This window comes from Triturus cristatus, chromosome 1_2 (genome assembly GCF_964204655.1).
Source record: "Triturus cristatus chromosome 1_2, aTriCri1.1, whole genome shotgun sequence".
NCBI lineage: Eukaryota > Metazoa > Chordata > Amphibia > Caudata > Salamandridae > Triturus > Triturus cristatus.
In genome coordinates this window covers 644,427,988-644,445,903 of record NC_140580.1, presented here as the reverse complement: position 1 = coordinate 644,445,903, position 17,916 = coordinate 644,427,988, and the positions used below count along the sequence as shown (strand labels likewise).

The 17,916-nt window shown below is 43.2% G+C and overlaps 1 protein-coding gene across 3 annotated transcripts in view; it reads left to right on the top strand.

Moving 5' to 3' along the window:
• Window positions 1–17,916, top strand: part of LOC146867778 (synaptotagmin-15-like) — a 278,429-nt gene that overhangs the window by 173,963 nt on the left and 86,550 nt on the right. For all 3 annotated transcript variants that reach the window (XM_085607884.1, XM_085607875.1, XM_085607893.1), the window contains exon 5: window positions 15,027–15,197. In XM_085607884.1, coding sequence (XP_085464010.1) covers window positions 15,027–15,197 — 171 coding nt within the window. The remainder of the gene's footprint in view (window positions 1–15,026; window positions 15,198–17,916) is intronic.

Genomic DNA, 17,916 nt, shown 5'->3' with positions numbered 1-17,916 from the left:
TTTTTTGAAATCGTAAAGGAAACAATCCTCCTAGTTGTGCTCCGTAGTCAATTTGAATGTCTGTGCTGCCCTATCCATTAACTGGTGAAAACTGGCGATAGCCACCGGTGGTGAGTCACCAGGTATCACTGCCGAGGGAGATGGTGTTTGAGCATGATAATCATCCCACTCCGTCATACCATCATCGTCATCATCATCATCACCACCATAATCGAGAATTTCACCATCCTCCCTGTCTTGAGGAATTTCTTCCTCTTGTTCAGTGACCTGAGAAGGTACTGCCCGAGTGGAGGAATGTTGCAGCGGTAGTGAAGGTGTTACCACAGATGGAATTGGGGCTGGTACCCGTTCCGATATAGTTGTTGGCACCACTGGAAGAGGCGGGACCACAGCTTCTTGCGGTGATAACGGAAAACGTCTATTATAATCGTCCAACATGAGTTGAAGATTTGTTATGAGGGATAGTGGTAGCGTCGCAGTTTGTCTTTCTGTAGGAACTTTTTGCTGATAAAATTGTTCCTCATCCTCAATACTATCGTCTTGGCACTTTATTATTAAATCTGAGGGACTGCGGGCCGTCCCAAACGATTCAGGTAAACCTTCTTCTGAATCCTGATCAGAATCCGTGGAAAATAATGGAGAAGGAAGATGGGAATCCTCCAACAATATAACTTCACCCGACATATCAGGTCGAGAACTTGGTGGCAATGGAACCAAAGGAGCAGCAGCAAACGACGAAGTAGGTGCTGTGGACGTGGATGAAATCTGATCTGTTAAGGACCTCTGAGTAGCAGTCGTCCTCTTAATTTTTATTTGCACTGAAGAGATTGCCGTCGACGGTACCGGAGATATAGAAGGTACTGAGGACATCTTTGTAGATGGACTTGTGACAGGAAGCATCGTCGACGGGACTATCGTCGACGTAACCATAGCTGATGGAATTAGCGTCGACGGGACCATCGTCGACGGGACCATCGTCGACGGGACCATCATCGACGGAACCTTCGTCGACGGAACCTTCGTCGACGGATCCTTCGTCGACGGAACCTTCGTCGATGGAACCCTCGTCGACGGATCCTTCGCCGACGGAACCTTCGTCGACGGAACTTCGTCGACGGAATCTTCTTCTTCTTCGTCGACGGGTCACTCGACAACGTACTCGTCGACGTCGACAAGATTTTTTCCTTCTTCTTCGTCGACGACGATGCAATAGGTACAATAGAGGATACAGTCTTGATGGTACTGATTAACATCGTCGACGCCGACAACGTCGACGGAACCGTCGACGACGATGTAGATGCTGTCGTCGTCGTGAGTGTCACCGTCGACGAGCAGGAAATTGCAGATCTCGTCGTCTCTGAAAACTGGGAAGTGGAAGCCTCAGCAGCCTGAGAACTATGTCTCGTGTGCGACAAAGCAGTAGACAAGGCAGAAGAAGTGGCAGATGTCATAGTCAAAGACATTTTCTTCTTTTTCAGAAAAGGAGAAGGTAATTCTTGTATGCTACTGCGCTTAGAGGCTGTGTGGGAACGGCCAGAAGTAAGGCTTTCTACCTCAGAAACCACTTCATCTTTATCCTTAAGTCTCTGTAGCCACAACAAGAGACGACCTTCCCTGTCCTTCAAAGTTTTTGTAGAAAAAGTTCTACAGAACTTTCATTTAGCCACTTCATGGTCTGGGTAAAGACAGTAAATACACTTACTGTGTGGATCTTCTGAGAATAAACATAGCTTTCCACAAGAAGAACAAGGTCTAAACAAAGACTTCTTACTTGAAGACATGTTGAATAGAACAAAACTGAGCAGAGCTCAGGGAGACTCCCTTTCACACGACGTGCGGTAGAAAATCTGAGGTGAGGAGCTCTGAGGAGAAGGTTCTAGAGAGGAGCTGACACCTGATTGGCCGTAGTTTGGACTAACATAATGACAGAGATAGACTGCGAATGTCTTTTTTCTATTTCCATGTATCTCTATGGAGATTTCATATAGAGACATTCTTGATGTTTATCACTTACTTATATCTCTGTTTTATATGATTACTTATGTATATGTATATATATATATATATATATATATATATATATATTATGACTGTATATATTGCTATATTATTTACCGTGGGACTGCCACTCCGACGACGGGGAATATTCAAGCATGTGAACCTATGAAAGACACCCCAATACTGGAGAACTGTTGCTGTAAGTGCTCAAAAGAGAGAACATCTCACTCGAACAAATGACCCAAGATAAAAAGTTTGGCCTTCTCCCAGTTCTCCTGAAAGATGTCATGAATTCAGGTGGGTAGATTGGGAATATATCCTAAATATGTAAGCTGGTTAACAGGGGTAATACCAGATAATATACACTTGAGGGTTCCCCAAATAAGATGGAAGACTTTTAAAGTGTTAAACTGAATTCTCTTAAAGTACAGTGAAGCCACAATATCGATACCTGGGGCAATTGATTCACCTAACAGCAGGAAATCCATAAACATATGACCTTGTTCCCAGGCCCCACCCCAAAAGCAACAAAGTTGTGAAAAGAATGAGGCCAAATAGTAAAACCACAAGACCCGGAGCGAAACCTCGCCCGCCTCCTTAGGCTGTTGAAAGAAATGAATCTTACAGCAAGACTTCCAATAACGGCATATGAACCTCTGCCATGAAGCCTCAATCTTAGTAAAAAAAAGACCACTGGAAGAAATAGAGGAATGCAACGGAAGAGATATAGATACCATGGAAGAATGATCATCTTAATAAGATTACAGCAGCCGATCAGGCCCAAATGAAGACCATTCCATTTAGTAAGGACATTAGCTATATGTTGATAAAGGTCCACTAGTTGTTCTTCAGTATCTATGCAATGTGGACAGATAGGGTTACCCCTCGATACACCACTGACTGTACCCATCTTTCATCTGGACTGGGGGGAGTCACATTAGACAAGATCTTAGTCTTATCTGAATTCAGCTTATAGCCAGAAACGTCTCTGAATTATTGAGCCACTGCTAGTACTGCACATAGGCCACTAATCAGAATGAGGGTAAGAATGGCCAAATCATCAGCATAAGCAAGAACTTTATATTCATACCTATGTATGCTCAGGGGCTGGATCTCTTGCAACTGTTTGAGGAATTGGAGGAAGTGCTCTATATATAAAGCAAATAGCTAGGGAGCGAGAGAGCATCATTGCCTAGTACCATGGGAGATGGAAATAGAATCTGAGAGCGAGCCCAGACAGTGGATGGTGGCTTTAAGGACAGAATAGAGGCAACGGATTCTGGAGACAGAGACAGAGCCTAAACCCACAGTCTCCATGACCACCAAAGAAAGGGCCAGTAGACCCCGGTCGAAGGCCTCCTCATCATCCCCACCGGAGGAGGCTGTCTCATAAAGCCTAAATTGTCATATTGACATGAGATGTTGTGTCACGACCTGGAATAAAGCCATGCTGGTTTAGATCAACCAGCTCCAATATCATTACGGACAGTTGATTAGCGAGCACTCATGTGTAAATATTGGAGTCAGCATTGATTTAGGAGATTGAGCAATATGACCCTGAAGATGTGGAATCTCTTCCCTTTATTGGGGAACATGATGATATTGGTCTCCCCCCAAGACCCAGGGACCCAATCAGACAAATCAAAAGAGTTAAACAGATCACTGAGCACCAGGCCAGAATCTGTGAGAAAATGGCATAAAACTTGATTGGGATCTGACCTGGACAAGAGGCCTTCCCTTTGGCAAGGGAGCTGATGCCGTTTCTACGTCCAAAAGAGTTATAGGTACTTCCAGTTTTGAGCTCAGAATATGGCTAACCGTATGGTGGAAGAACAGCCTCACAAATCTGAGAATATCTTCGGCAGAGGAGGAGCAATCATCTTCATAAAGGTCTTGGTAGAACTGTCGAAAGACGTCTCTGATAACCAGTGGGTCAGCCACAAGCTCACCATTTTCTACCCTAATCTGCTGAATGGTGTTTGAACTAGAGCTATCCCTTACTCTAAAGGAGAAAATTCGCCACATTTCTTCTCTATTTTCAAAGCTGATCATTTGCCTTGCTCGATCATTTTTAACCGCCTGATCCCAAATTCGTTTTCTGAGGGAGACCATGAGGGTGATAGACTGCTCCAGAAGACTCTCAGCCCGAGGCCCATCCTCATAGATGATGCTTTATCCCAGATTGTATTCGAAAGAACTAAGAGTAAATCAGATATTAACACAATGGGGTGACCCTGTGTCCCTAGGAAACTGGGTATTTAACGTATAAAGAACAATGGTTCCCTTGGGTAGAAACAATGCGTATTGTAGTTAGCCGTAGTTACTTCAGCATAACATATAATACATTTCTGAAAGCAAAAACATTTCTTGAACAAAAGGGGAAAGAGGAACAAGAACACAGAGAAAGGATTTTCATTGATTTATGTATCAGAATTGATAACATTCGATAAACAGAAACACATTGCAGAATTTTATACTTCCAAATTCATACAGTGATACAAAATAGTGAGATAGTGGTGCTCAGTGGTGATATAAATACATAGTGCAGTGAGGTGAGGGAGGGAGGATGTGGTTTGTTTTTGAAAGACCAGATTCAAAATGCAGTAACAAGTAAGTTAAACAAATTAAATAGTTGGTAACAACTATGTCCTGCAATCTGTGCCACAATAGATCGTCGACGTCTCAACCCTATGGGCGCTTGGTGGAGTGTCACAAGCGGGTCTTCATCAGGACTGTGGAGGAGGAGGCCCTAGGATTTCAAGGGCGGTCAAGGCAAATTGATTGGAGGGGTATTGTTATTCTAACATGATGTCAACTGTGAAATGAATTGCACAGAAGATCAAAGAATGATTGTTTTCTTGGGCTGGTAACACGGAGTCCTCACGAAACACCAGGAAGCAGTGTTTCGTGAGGACTCCGTGTTACCAGCCCAAGAAAACAATCTTTCTTTGATCTTCTGTGCAATTCATTTCCCAGTTGACATCCTGTTAGAATAACCATACCCCTCCAATCAATTTGCCTTGACCGCCCTTGAAATCCTAGGGCCTCCTCCTCCACAGTCCTGATGAAGACCCGCTTGTGACACTCATCATCATATAGTCTTTATTATCGATTAAATTCATCATAAAAGACAATACAATACAATAAAAGTCCATACAAAAAAACAATTCAAGAATTAAGAACTGACTTAAAAGTTGATAAAAACACATCACTGGGTGCCGTTAAGTCTTATTTCTAATGATCCAAACCCAACCCAGGTATTTAGCCACGGCTATTACAACAGATTCACTAGTGTCAAATCTTAAAATGCTTAAAGCCTCAAACCCCAGCCTAGTGCCCATATTGCGACAGATGGGTTTAAGCCATTTCGCCCTAGGGGCAACATAGGCCGGGCAAGCAAAAAATATATGACCAACGGATTCAACACAGTCTATACACCAGCGACAGGAGTCGGACACCTCACCCTTCCAGCTTTTAGTAAACAATCTAGTAGGTAGGGATCCGACCCTAAATTTATGATAAAGTTTCCTGTCGCTGGGTCTGCAAATGATATCCCAGTAGTCTTCTAAATACGGAGCATTTTTCCACTCAAGGAACCTACCAGTTAGAGACTCTGCCGAAATGTGAGCTAGCTGTTTCTGATATACCAGAGACCAATACAGGCCTTTGAATAATTTTTTTTTCAGGAAAAGGGTTATTAACAGGATCGGACCAAAGGTTTCCCAGGCCCATAGATTCCAGAAGCAATCTGACTTCCCTTAGCCAAGCTATATTACCAGAGCCTAGAATGGAACGTACATCCAGAAATATCTTAGCATGGGGGGCTAGTTCTGGGGTAGTCCACAATCTGCGCCAAAGGGCCAAAGGTTTAAACCGAGCAATATCTTCAATAGAACGACATCCAAGGTCCAGTAATAATGGTTTCACTGGGCTAGAGCTGGGAAGGCCCGTGAGATTCTTGAAAAATTTATTTTGCACCTTGACCAGGGGGATAGGTCAGCAAAACCCCAGAGTTCTGCGCCATATAGGATCGCAGAGCTGATCCTGGAGTTAAAAATCTTAATTGCTGGGCCTATCCTTTTAGTCTGAGACAGTCTCTGTTCTTTTACCAGACCGCCTGAGAGCTGAGCAAATTTGAGAGATAGAATTTCAATTTGTGGTTTCCAGCTCAATTTATTTTCCAGAACAATCCCCAGATAAGTCATAATATTGGTACGCTCAAGAATTTCATTGTTCATCGTAACGCGGCCTCCCACACTTCGTCCTTTGTTGAAAACCATGTACTTGGTTTTAGAAACGTTCACTTGGAGATCGTGATCCGAACAAAAAATTGCAAATCTATTTAAAGCCGCCTGTAACCCCCTCTGCGTCTGTGACAGTAATAGGGTGTCATCAGCAAACATGAGCAGTGAGATTTTAATACCACCCACGGAGGGAGCGTCTGTGGAAATAGGAGTAAAATATTGCACTACTCTATCTATAAATAGCAGGAAAAGAGTTGGCGCGAGGACGCACCCTTGCCTGACACCCCGATTTACTTTAAATTTATCAGTAACCTGCCCTTGGTTCCCCCAACGAACCTGGGCAAAGTTATCGTCATGTAACCTAATAACAATGTTCAAAAGCTCGGCTGGCATCCCCAACCCCACCAACACCCCCCATAATTTTGACCTGGGTACTAGGTCAAAAGCTGACCTAAGATCAACAAAAGCAGCGTATAACGAACCACCACCAAGATAAACAGTTTTCCAGACAATCAATTGGAACCTAAAAACCTGGTCAATGGTACTAATGCAGGATCTGAACCCAGCCTGCAACGATGAAACAATGTCCTCCTGCTCAATCCATAACTGAATTCTTGCCAAAATCATCCTAGCGATGAATTTTTTGATTGAGTCAATTAGACTAATCGGCCGGTAGTTCCCAGGACACGAGCGATCCCCCTTCTTAAAGATGGGCAATATCTCGGCCCCTTTCCACGATTCCGGGATAGCCGCCCCTTTTACAAGGGCAGTTGCCAAAAAAGCAATATAGGGTACCCAAATACAATAATCGTGCTTAAAAAGATCCACAGGGACACAGTCGATACCCGGGGCCTTTCCACTAGACATACTGCTTAAAGCCATTTCAACTTCCTTACCATCGAAGGAAAAGTTTTGAAGGGAGGGGATATCACTCGAGGATTGATGGGACGTATCAACAGCCAGATTAGTGTTAGAGAACTGGCACTCAAAATACTCCACCCAATTCTCAGGAGGAACATGGTTGGAGGGGACCTGCGAACACGAGGAATTCCCCCACTTCACTATATGCCAAAATCTGGCCAGATTTTTATGTTTACTGGCAACTAAAAGATCATGCCAATGATCATCATCCCATTCTCGTTTGGCCAAAACTTTGGCCCTACGATAGTTACTCCTGGCTATTCGAATGTTGACCATATTCTTTGTTTTGATGGCAATTTTTAATTTTCCATAAAAATCTCTACACAATTTATTGTGCCATTGATTGCGCATTGGTGGGCTGGGTTTCAGTACTTTGCTTGGTTTAGAGAAAAGGGCCTTTAGGCCCGATAACAGGGATTCGTGTATGTACGCAGTTTCCCTAGTAACAGCTTCTTGGTTTTGTAGAGAATGGAAAGCTTCCAGCGCATTAGTGACCTTGGTGTTAATTTCGGCTAGGACAACACTATTAGTGACAACCCTATCCCAACACACTCTCCGTAAGTTATTGGTGAGGAAAGCGTCTGCAGTAAAAATCTCAGTTGGTTCAGTACTAAGTCGTGATATACACGACAAAATACTCAATACTAGAGGATTGTGGTCACTCTCGGGGCGATCGATGATCGCCATATCTTTTAAGGTGGACCAAAACTCCACTTTGATAAGAGCATAATCGATTCTGCTGCAGCGAAGGCCATCAGCGAAGGTATCACGGCCAATCTTATCGGAGCTGGACCTACCATTTGCCGCCCTAAAGCCACGCTCCATACATAAACTCGTCCACTGAATAACCGACTCAGACCATTTCTTGATGGGTGGAAGATCAAGCGGGGGAATATTCCAGGTTGAATCCACTTCCATAGTAAGTGAGTCCCAAACAGAATTCAGAGGCTCGAAACAACAATTTAAGTCACCCACAATAAGCACATTAATACCAGGGTTGACGGTTTCCAAGAACCCATCAAGTTGTAAAAAAGTGTTAGATCCACGACCACCCGGTAGGCCTCTATTATAGACATTGATAATCATAATATCTGGTTTGTTTTCAAGATGCAACAAGATTATCAAGAGGTCTGGACTGTCGACATCCAAAACAGTGGGTCTACATTTAAGCGTTTGCCTGACCCAAATACAAAGACCACCAGAGGGACGTCCCCTAGTCCCACTGATAGCCCCTTTATGAAAGTTGATAAAGCCCGGTGAATATACTGGGTCCACTGCCCACGTTTCTTGGAAGACCAGAATGTCAAAATTATTTACCCAAGTAGACCATTCTTCTATTGTGGTTTTGTTCCTTAGGCCCGCGATATTCCACGAGACCAAGGTGAAGAGCGGTGGGAGGACATTATCAGCTGTCGGTTGAACCTGGTGCGAAACCTGGGGAGCAATGTGATTTACTAGCTTTCCAGGAACTAAACGCTGATGGTCACCAAGGCATGGTTCTAAGGACATAACATTAGGGCAGACATAGCGAGACATACTGGCAAGGGGTACATTAGCTACTTTAACTGATGAAGGGGGGACACAATTGATGCCCTGAGGGACCTCAGAGTAATCCCGAGCTAATAATGGAGGAACTAAGTTACCACAAGGCACATGGGAAGGAGAACATACAGTATTAGGAAGCTTACCACCAAGAGCGGAATGTCCCTCCGCAGAACAACTACAGGAAAAATTTCCCAGACAAGCGATACTACCCAAGCTTTTATCAAAAGCACTGGCAGAGCCTTGGTTGGTATTATGGCTAAATGCCAGTCAGTCAACCCCATCCATACTGCCCAAGGGGCCAAAATGATTGAACAGGGGGAGATTAAAGTCTAAACTAGATGGTCCTCGATGACCTCTAATGACCCTATCCCACCCCGCTGATTTGGCATGATGGACAATACTGGGAACAATAGGATAAAAATACCTTATATCTAATGCTGTTATTCCGCTGGGACTCGTTACATTGGGATGATGATGAATGTATCTCACTACTCTAGGGTCCCTAAAATTGATGATGATGCAATCACCATCCAGATCCTTCGGTTTAGTACCAAGCCAACACACCCTACGTACAAACAGAATTTCTGCGCAAAGGTTAGGAGGTAAGGGTCTATTAGTGTTAAGCCAATAAATAACCTTATTCTTGAGCTCATCATGGAGCTCAATCTTGTCATGGGATATCCTCTGAACACCTGCCAGAATTACTGTATAGGGAAGTGACTCAGGGGGAAGATTAATACAAGAGTGTTTACGAAACGAGCCATCGCTCTGGGATACAATTGGAGCTACTGGGTTGTTCTTAAACTCATCATTAGAAACATTAGAAACCGGGTTCTTCGTCCGACCTTCTCCAGTTTGTGGGAGAACATCACCCGGAGCATGGTCCATAATAGAGGAGGTAACAGAACCTTTATGTGCAATACTGATCGGGGGTTTGCTAACCAGAGAGGGGGTACTGAGACCATTTGAAACGGTCTTTGGTATGGCTACAGTACTAGAGGATTGGATAGTCCTAGGGCCAGACGGGGATGCTAAGGTTTTTTCCAGAAGAGTCGAGTTAGCAGCCACAATACTTTCCAGATTGCCGATATTGGTAATGAGTTGTTTAATTCTCTCATGAATCGGTAGCAACAGTGATTTTAACAGTTGCTCAAGAGAGTCCAATAGACCATCTGGAGGTAAAGTAGCACAAGGCTGACTAGATATAGACTTATCAGGCATAAGACTAACATGAGCTGGAGAAGTGCTAGGGGTAAGGGTAGCGGAGGGTTGCAATATTATAGGCAAAATAGAGGGTTTGGACGCTTTAGACACTTTAGCCTGTCTACCCTTATTTGCCCCACCCACCCGTTTCCTTTTTCCAACTGTAGGAAGACTCGTACTACCCTTGACCAAAATAGCGTCACATGATTTTTCTATGGGGGGCAAGGGGAGAACAATACTAGGATTCACGATAGAGAGTCTGGAATCTAAAATTGATACACTGTCAGAGGTAGAATCCAGGGTGCTACTTATAATATCCAGCCCCGCAACCTCCATTCTTGGCACCAAAACGAAGATAGAATCAGGTTTTTGCGGCCGACATTCTGGAGAAACAGCTGACATAATTTTGCCCAGTGAAGATCTCTTAGCCGATAAATCCAAAGACAATCTTTTCTCGGTTGGAATAATTTCGTGCTCAAGGACACGAACGGCTCTAGAGATGAAGTTATCAAGAGTCCCTGATACTGTATCCCCAGTGCTATCTTGGGCAATCTTTCTCCCGGACCTTAAAGAAGTCATTGTGTAATAAAACAAATTGGATATAATCACAACAACTAAGGCAGCAACCCTAAAACACAGGGAGTAAGGCTTATACGAACATATACTACGTAATTTTACAAGTGCATAGCAGGACGCCACAAAACATTACAGCGAAATCGCGGAGATGGCACAAGGCAATATATACAGCAACACAAATCAATAATGAACTACCAGGGTCTCTGAAGCAAAGGTCCGGGCCGCACCGGCCTCACCCGGCCACGAACGGCCACAAACGGTCCCGCCCTTGTCCCGGGGTTCTCCCGGCGCGCGACCGCGCGCGACCGCGTAGCGGGAAACCTTATTAAAGATATGTGGAGTTCAACGTGGGCGGGAAGAGGGCACAGCTGAGCCTGGTCAAGGGGCTGCTGGTCCTCGCAGTCCCGTCCGGAATAGTACTCCACAAAACAGGTCCAAAGATCCGCACAGACCACTGTAGTGTAAGCCTTAAATAGGAGAGTCCCAATCAGCACAAGAGCTCGGCGTTCAGAGTAACCTCCAACAACGAACGGCTCCCGCGAAGCGGGGGCCGTGAGGCGCTAAGAGCGTGCAGAGATCAATGTGGGCGGGAAGAGGGCACAGCTGAGCCTGGTCACGGGGCTGCTGGTCCTCGCAGTCCCGTCCGGAATAGAACTCCACAAAACAGTCCTCAGGTCCAAAGATCCGCACTCCACCAAGCGCCCATAGGGTTGAGACGTCGACGATCTATTGTGGCACAGATTGCAGGACATAGTTGTTACCAACTATTTAATTTGTTTAACTTACTTGTTACTGCATTTTGAATCTGGCCTTTCAAAAACAAACCACATCCTCCCACCCTCACCTCACTGCACTATGTATTTATATCACCACTGAGCACCACTATCTCACTATTTTGTATCACTGTATGAATTTGGAAGTATAAAATTCTGCAATGTGTTTCTGTTTATCGAATGTTATCAATTCTGATACATAAATCAATGAAAATCCTTTCTCTGTGTTCTTGTTCCTCTTTCCCCTTTTGTTCAAGAAATGTTTTTGCTTTCAGAAATGTATTATATGTTATGCTGAAGTAACTACGGCTAACTACAATACACATTGTTTCTACCCAAGGGAACCATTGTTCTTTATACGTAAGAGTAAATCAGGGCCGGACTGGGAACCACACCCACAACCGGCCCTGGCAAAGTGCTCAGCCGCCCCCCGTGGGGTGGGGGGGGGGGGTGCCGCCAAGCTCTATGCCAGGGCCGGTTTTCGGCCGATTTTGTTCCAGGGCCGATAAAAACGGCCCTGTAACAAAAACGCCCCCAGGGGCCCAAAACCGGCCCCCACCCATGCGGCGCACCAGGGGATTGCCCGGTGCCTGCTATGGCCAGTCCGGCCCTGGAGTCAGTCGAGCCGATGTTTGCTCCGTCATTGTCATCATCTGTTAGCGAGAAACAAATCGAAGAGTATGACAATGACACAAAGCCTTAAGGGCTTCCCAGACCACCAGAAGTGATACCCAGCCAATGTGAAACTCCAAAAATTCCCCTTTAAATGAGCAGAACTACAATGCTTTGAAAATCACACGTGCACTACAATTGCAAGAGTGCTGTAGTTCAACCCTCCTATTTGTGTTTGCATTTTGTTAACCTTTTCCAGTATTTTAAAACATCAATTGAGAAGAAAAAAAGGAACATCTGTTTTGGCTTTTGTGTTTTTTTTAACGGTGACAAGCACAACCTAGAATATATTTACTTCTAAGTTTGCAGGTAATGGCAAGCCTTGATAGTCCAAAAGAGACCCTGAATGCTATTTCATTGCTATTTTTTTCATTGTTGCTATGACATACCCTACCCTACTACCATGCTCATGAGTATCAAAGGGTTTTTAATTCCCCCATCTGCCCAGTGGTAAGGTAGGACGTTCTCTACCAACTAACAATAGTGCACATTACAGGCGTACCCTTGCAGGCATTTCACTTTTTCATACTGAATGGTGCCGCTATGGCATGACTACTGCAATCTAGTGCAGGTTGGTTTGTTATGGGTGTTGGGCTCGACTTTTAGCAAGGTCTTACTCAGAAGATCTCTTCCACAAGATCGCTCAGGACTTGTACTTCACATATGAGATCCTCTACCATGCTTTGAGGGGATGAGTTTAAGACTGCATAGCCATCTAAACGGAGGAATTTTCAATGCTTTTTAGGTTCCCTGAAGTAGGCACTACATAACAAGAACTTTGCCTGATAAAATCATGCAACAGTCAACCTTGTCTAAGTTTTTCTGTGAACGTATCTATGTCTAATTATTTGTTTATAATACCTACATGTTCACTGCAACAACACCAGGACACCCACAAGGTGTGGATAATCAACACTCCCTGTGTGCGTGATCAATTCAGGACGAACAATCACTAAGAGACAGATGCTGGAGCATGCACTACAGCCCCTAAGCAAGCAGTTGCCTGTCATAAGCAATCAATCAATTGTACATATTTACACAAATGTGCACTGATAAAAGATGTGCAGCAATGAAAACTCTCTTTTGTTGGTAGACATGCATTGAGAGAGGAATGATATGTGATCTGCTTTGACTCTACAATGCTCAGGGAGAATCTTGAAAAAACAATGCAGTATTCCTTCTGATGGCCAAATTCAGCAACACAAGCCAAAAGGCAGCAAATTAAAAGAGGAGAATGTTGTAGTCTGTGTCCCTTTTTGTAGTTCTTTATGGCCCTTATCTTTTATTTCTTGCCTATGGTGTGTCCCTTTTTGTTTTCACTGTGTCTGTGTTGTATATTGTCCTTGTACTGGTTGGTCGTGTGTCTATTCTCAGCAATGTCTTGGTACAAGGAGTAAGTTTGTACCTCCCAAATATGTAAGGTATAATATTATTGGTGCTGCCCACAGAGGTCATTTAGGTGAGACAACTACCAAGACATTAGTTGGGTCTTTTTTTGGAGGACCTACATTGATGATATGATTTCAAGTTTTGTCATAAGTTATGATAGTTGCTCAAGGACTGACAAATCTATTAGTGAACCCACTTGGTTACCTATTTGGATCACAGACAAACCATGAGAACCACTGGAAATGGATTTTTCCGGGATTGAAAAGTACATTGAAAGATATCTTTGTTTTTATTAGCTATTATTCTAGTTGTGGTGGAATAGAGATTTGTAAGAGATCCTTCCACAGATTTGATTTTTGAGTTTTCTAAAAGAGTGTTTATATAGAGAAGGTTTTCCCCACTCTATGACTGAATACAGTGTGCACTGTACTTCAGCAACAATGGAAGAATTTTTGTCTAGATACTGGATTGTACATATGTGCACACCATTACACTTCATATGTTCTAATGGTCTGGTAAATAGGGTTGACAGACCCTTGAATGAAGACATACAGGCTGCAGTTTCCAGTAGGAAGGTTGTTAAGATATATTTATGGGAAAACCTGCTATTATCAATGCCCAACACACTCTACTCCAGGATTTTCTCAATTATCTCTGCATAGAACCCACATTCCTTGATCTAATTTGAATCCTAGGTAGTTATCCAAGTATCATTTGCAGAAATTTCAGGATGACATGTATGACATTACAACTAAACATTTTAAGCCAAGAAACATGGTACCAGAAACTCCAAGATTGAGGTTGAAAAGAAGTTCCCACTTTGCTTCTCAGGGGGATTCCAAGTTTTCAATCCATATGGGGGGATTTGTAGGTCTAGTTAGTCTGCAAAACTGGAATATGGTTGAACGTGAACAGATATGTCCATTATTTGGTGTATGGGGAAGGTGAGTTTTATGTGATATTTGGCTGGCTGTTGGGTTGTCTAAGGCTGTAATTGTTTCTGCTTTGGAGTCAAGTGGTTTTAAAGAGACAAAAGGTTGGATTATGTGGAAATCTAAGTGGGTGATGGAGTAAGCAAAAGTGGAAGGTTTATTCGAAAACCTTTGCATCAAAAGGATTATAACATGAATAGATTATTTTAAGTGCTCTGCTGTTGTAGCTTTGTTCTATCCCTTCTATTTGTTTTGGTTTGTTGAAAAAGATGTGGTGTAGTGTGTGTTTGTCCTTGTGTTTATTATTGTTTATGGACATGATCTTTCCCTCCCCACATGTGCCCCAATTCCTGCTGTCTCCTCCCAGCACGCCCCCACTGACAAGGTTCATGAAGGCATTTGTATAGAAATGATCTTTGGCGGGTTTGGTGGTTACGCAACTCTCTTTGGTTCGCTGTCTGGGTGCTGTGGAGCTGCAATAAAGAGCAGAACTACAACTCGGCTGACTCGTCTCTGACCATCATGTATACCGAAAGCTGTACTGTGGGTCATATTGTGACATCTGAGCAAGCCTGCTATGCTCATTTAGGCTCGCTCTGATATAATAAATCAGATAACGGTACTGAACTGACATTAGCAGTGTCTGGAGTCAATTGTTATTAGGGTGAAGAATATGTGAACATTTCAGTCAGTGTTTTATTATAACTGCATATTGTTCAACTAATTTTTACAAACAGTGATATAATTGGAAATGCATGCTCTTTCTACTCTAGGTTTCTAGCAAAATGCTACATCAACGAACGCTAAAGTTCTCATTCTTCCATGTGGACAAAATGAAGAAGCATCATCCACTGGGACACGTCATATTCCCGCTGAAGAATGAAACTCTCATTGGAGACAGCAGGCTTGTGCTCTGGAGGGACTTAGAAACAGAAAACCTTGAGGTGAGAAGCCAGTCCATCAGAGGAAGCATCCAAAATGACATAGCGAGTAGAGCACAAAGAAAATTAGCGAATCATAGTTATTTAGGAGTGGAGGCGGCTTAAAAGGGTTGCCATATTTTCTGAATCGCAATGCAATTAATGGATTGCAACTGCAGCCGCGGTCACAAACAATTGATAGGGTACCACCAACTTAAAGGACATTGTATCCTTAGAGTCATCTGACTGAGGGACAGCTTCCATTTTGTGAAGGAGGGCAGTTGGCATTGGAAGGAGCAGCCATCCGTAGAATGTTGGTAACGTAATGCATATTTCATTTTCTTACATTTCAGCTCCCAGTCCCTTGTAATAAAAACAACTAGGATATACACTTCAATATTTGTCATATTTATAGTAAAGTGACAAGATTCATCAAATAAAACTAAATGGTCATCTTACACTGCAACAGTTTTGTATACATATTACAATAAAGAGGAGAATCTACTCTAAAGCCTATGTCCCGGAGTGGTGTTGGGAGGCTGCGGGAAAAAGAACAAAGACGGGTGTTCAAATTGCACACAGATACGACAGGCCTGAATGATAATATACAATGGGGACAGTTCACAAGATGAACTACACCTTGGGTACATTGGCGATACAGATATAATAATCCCAACACCACTCCGGGACTGTTTTGTTTACATCACAGATGAGAGGACCGGACGGTACTCAAATCACCTCCAAGAAAAGGTCCCACGAACAGACTCTCACGTAAGACCCAACATTGCTTTTGTAACTCCACTGGCATGATGCAGGGAACTTGCAATTACTAAATGACTGCATCCACATCCACACAAAAGCAACAGTCTAAATCCTACTGCCTCGCTAGCAAACATAGGCTTTAGAGTAGTTTCTCCTCACAGGAGACACCACACTAACTACACCTCAACTGATAATCTTCAAACCAAATATTAGAGGTGGAGCAATTCTGGTCTCTACTTCCAATATGGCACTCAAACCTTGCCAATAATGAAATGGCCATTTTCCATAACCCTGGTTCATAGTCTTTTTTCATGTTCCCCTTTTTACATAGTCTTTATTCAGTTGCGGTAATCACCTAACAAAATGCTGATAAATTATTCTTTACTCATCCCCCAGTTTTACAAGGCCACTAATTTAATTTATTTAATTTTGTCCAACTCTGAAAATGATCGTCCCAAAATGGTGCGGACAAAGTTCCGAAACTTGACGGCCATTTTCTTTACAACCGTGGTCTAGCCTTTACTCACATATGAGCATGACTAGGCTTTTCCTGACTGTATTTAAACAACATCGGGCCGAAGACACGCTAATATGCAGTCCGCCCGGGTACGAGTAGGTGTCATTGACGGAGAAGTGCTGAGCCTAGTAAGATATTTTTATCCCTAACAGGAACCCAGAATCCCTAAAAAAACGCTTGTTTTTCCTCCAGGCCGTGCTATGGGGAATAACTAACTAGTATTTCACATTCACCCATGGCTCTTCCCTTGACTCAAATACTTTATATACATTCTTCCAGGGTTACTACAAGCCCCTCCACCCTAGCAGTCCATGAGGCACAGCATTGCCAAAACAGAAGTATGTTCTTACAAAGTGTGAACAGTATGTTTATATGTTTGTTATGTCTTGTAATGTTTGCTCACAAGTGTTTCTTTCTCTTTTTACCAATGTTTTTAACGATTAACCATGCTTTCTCACAATAGAGTAGTTGGATGTGTTCCAAGGTATCACATTGGCTAAAAATACTAATTAAATATTTTTTTACTACTTAGGGCGCCAACACAAACTATAGAGGAACGCATTGATTTAAGCACTGCATACGGTCTGGACCTGCCCATGTAAGAGGTGGGCAGGCAATATGTACTAATCTGTTTGTCACTTTATCTCCTTGAACAGATACTACGAGTCTGATTTCAACTGTATGTATTTAATTTTGGTGCGTACACATTAGGTGTGAACCTGTTCTTTATTATATTATTTCTTTAGTATAGGATTGTTATTCTCACGAAGTGGTATGCATGGGGCTGGTCCCCATGTGGTCCTGAAGAAGAGGTTTAGGGGATATCTAGAAACATGTCGACCGAATACTAGGGATAGTATGTACATAACAGTTACACTTCCTCCCTACTATTAACCCTCTTTTTATCCATACCAACTAGGGGCAGGAATAAATGAATCGCCCACTAGCTAGGTATTTTTAGCATCAGTATCACCACTCCCCCCAACACTGCACTACATATTTTTTCACAAATAGTGCTCCTACGTAGTTCTGCAAGTTGCAGCATGCCCCAGACAGTAGCTGTCTGGGATGGCCCCAATGATGAAGCATGTCACCTAGGGGTAACCCTTGGTGAGTGAGGGGACTCAAGAAGAGAATTTTCTCTTCTTAGATTTGGGGCGTTGTTTCGCACATTTAACGGAAGCCCTCCCCTTTGGTTAGGTTCTCAGATCTGTCATTTACAGATTCATTAATAACTAAATCTACTTGCCCACATAGTGTTCTAAATACTTTGGGCGGAAAACCTTCCTGCAAATTTTCCTAGGAAAAGAGTTGGCCTGCCTGGTACACCCCGGCTCAGGTGACTTGGCACTACTTTGAACTATACTTTCAGTTTCCAAAATGTCGTTGGTGTCCACAGTGAGAGCAGTGTACTCCACCACCGTCCCCAGGTTCCAAATCTTCCCTTCTTGTGTTTTTATAGCA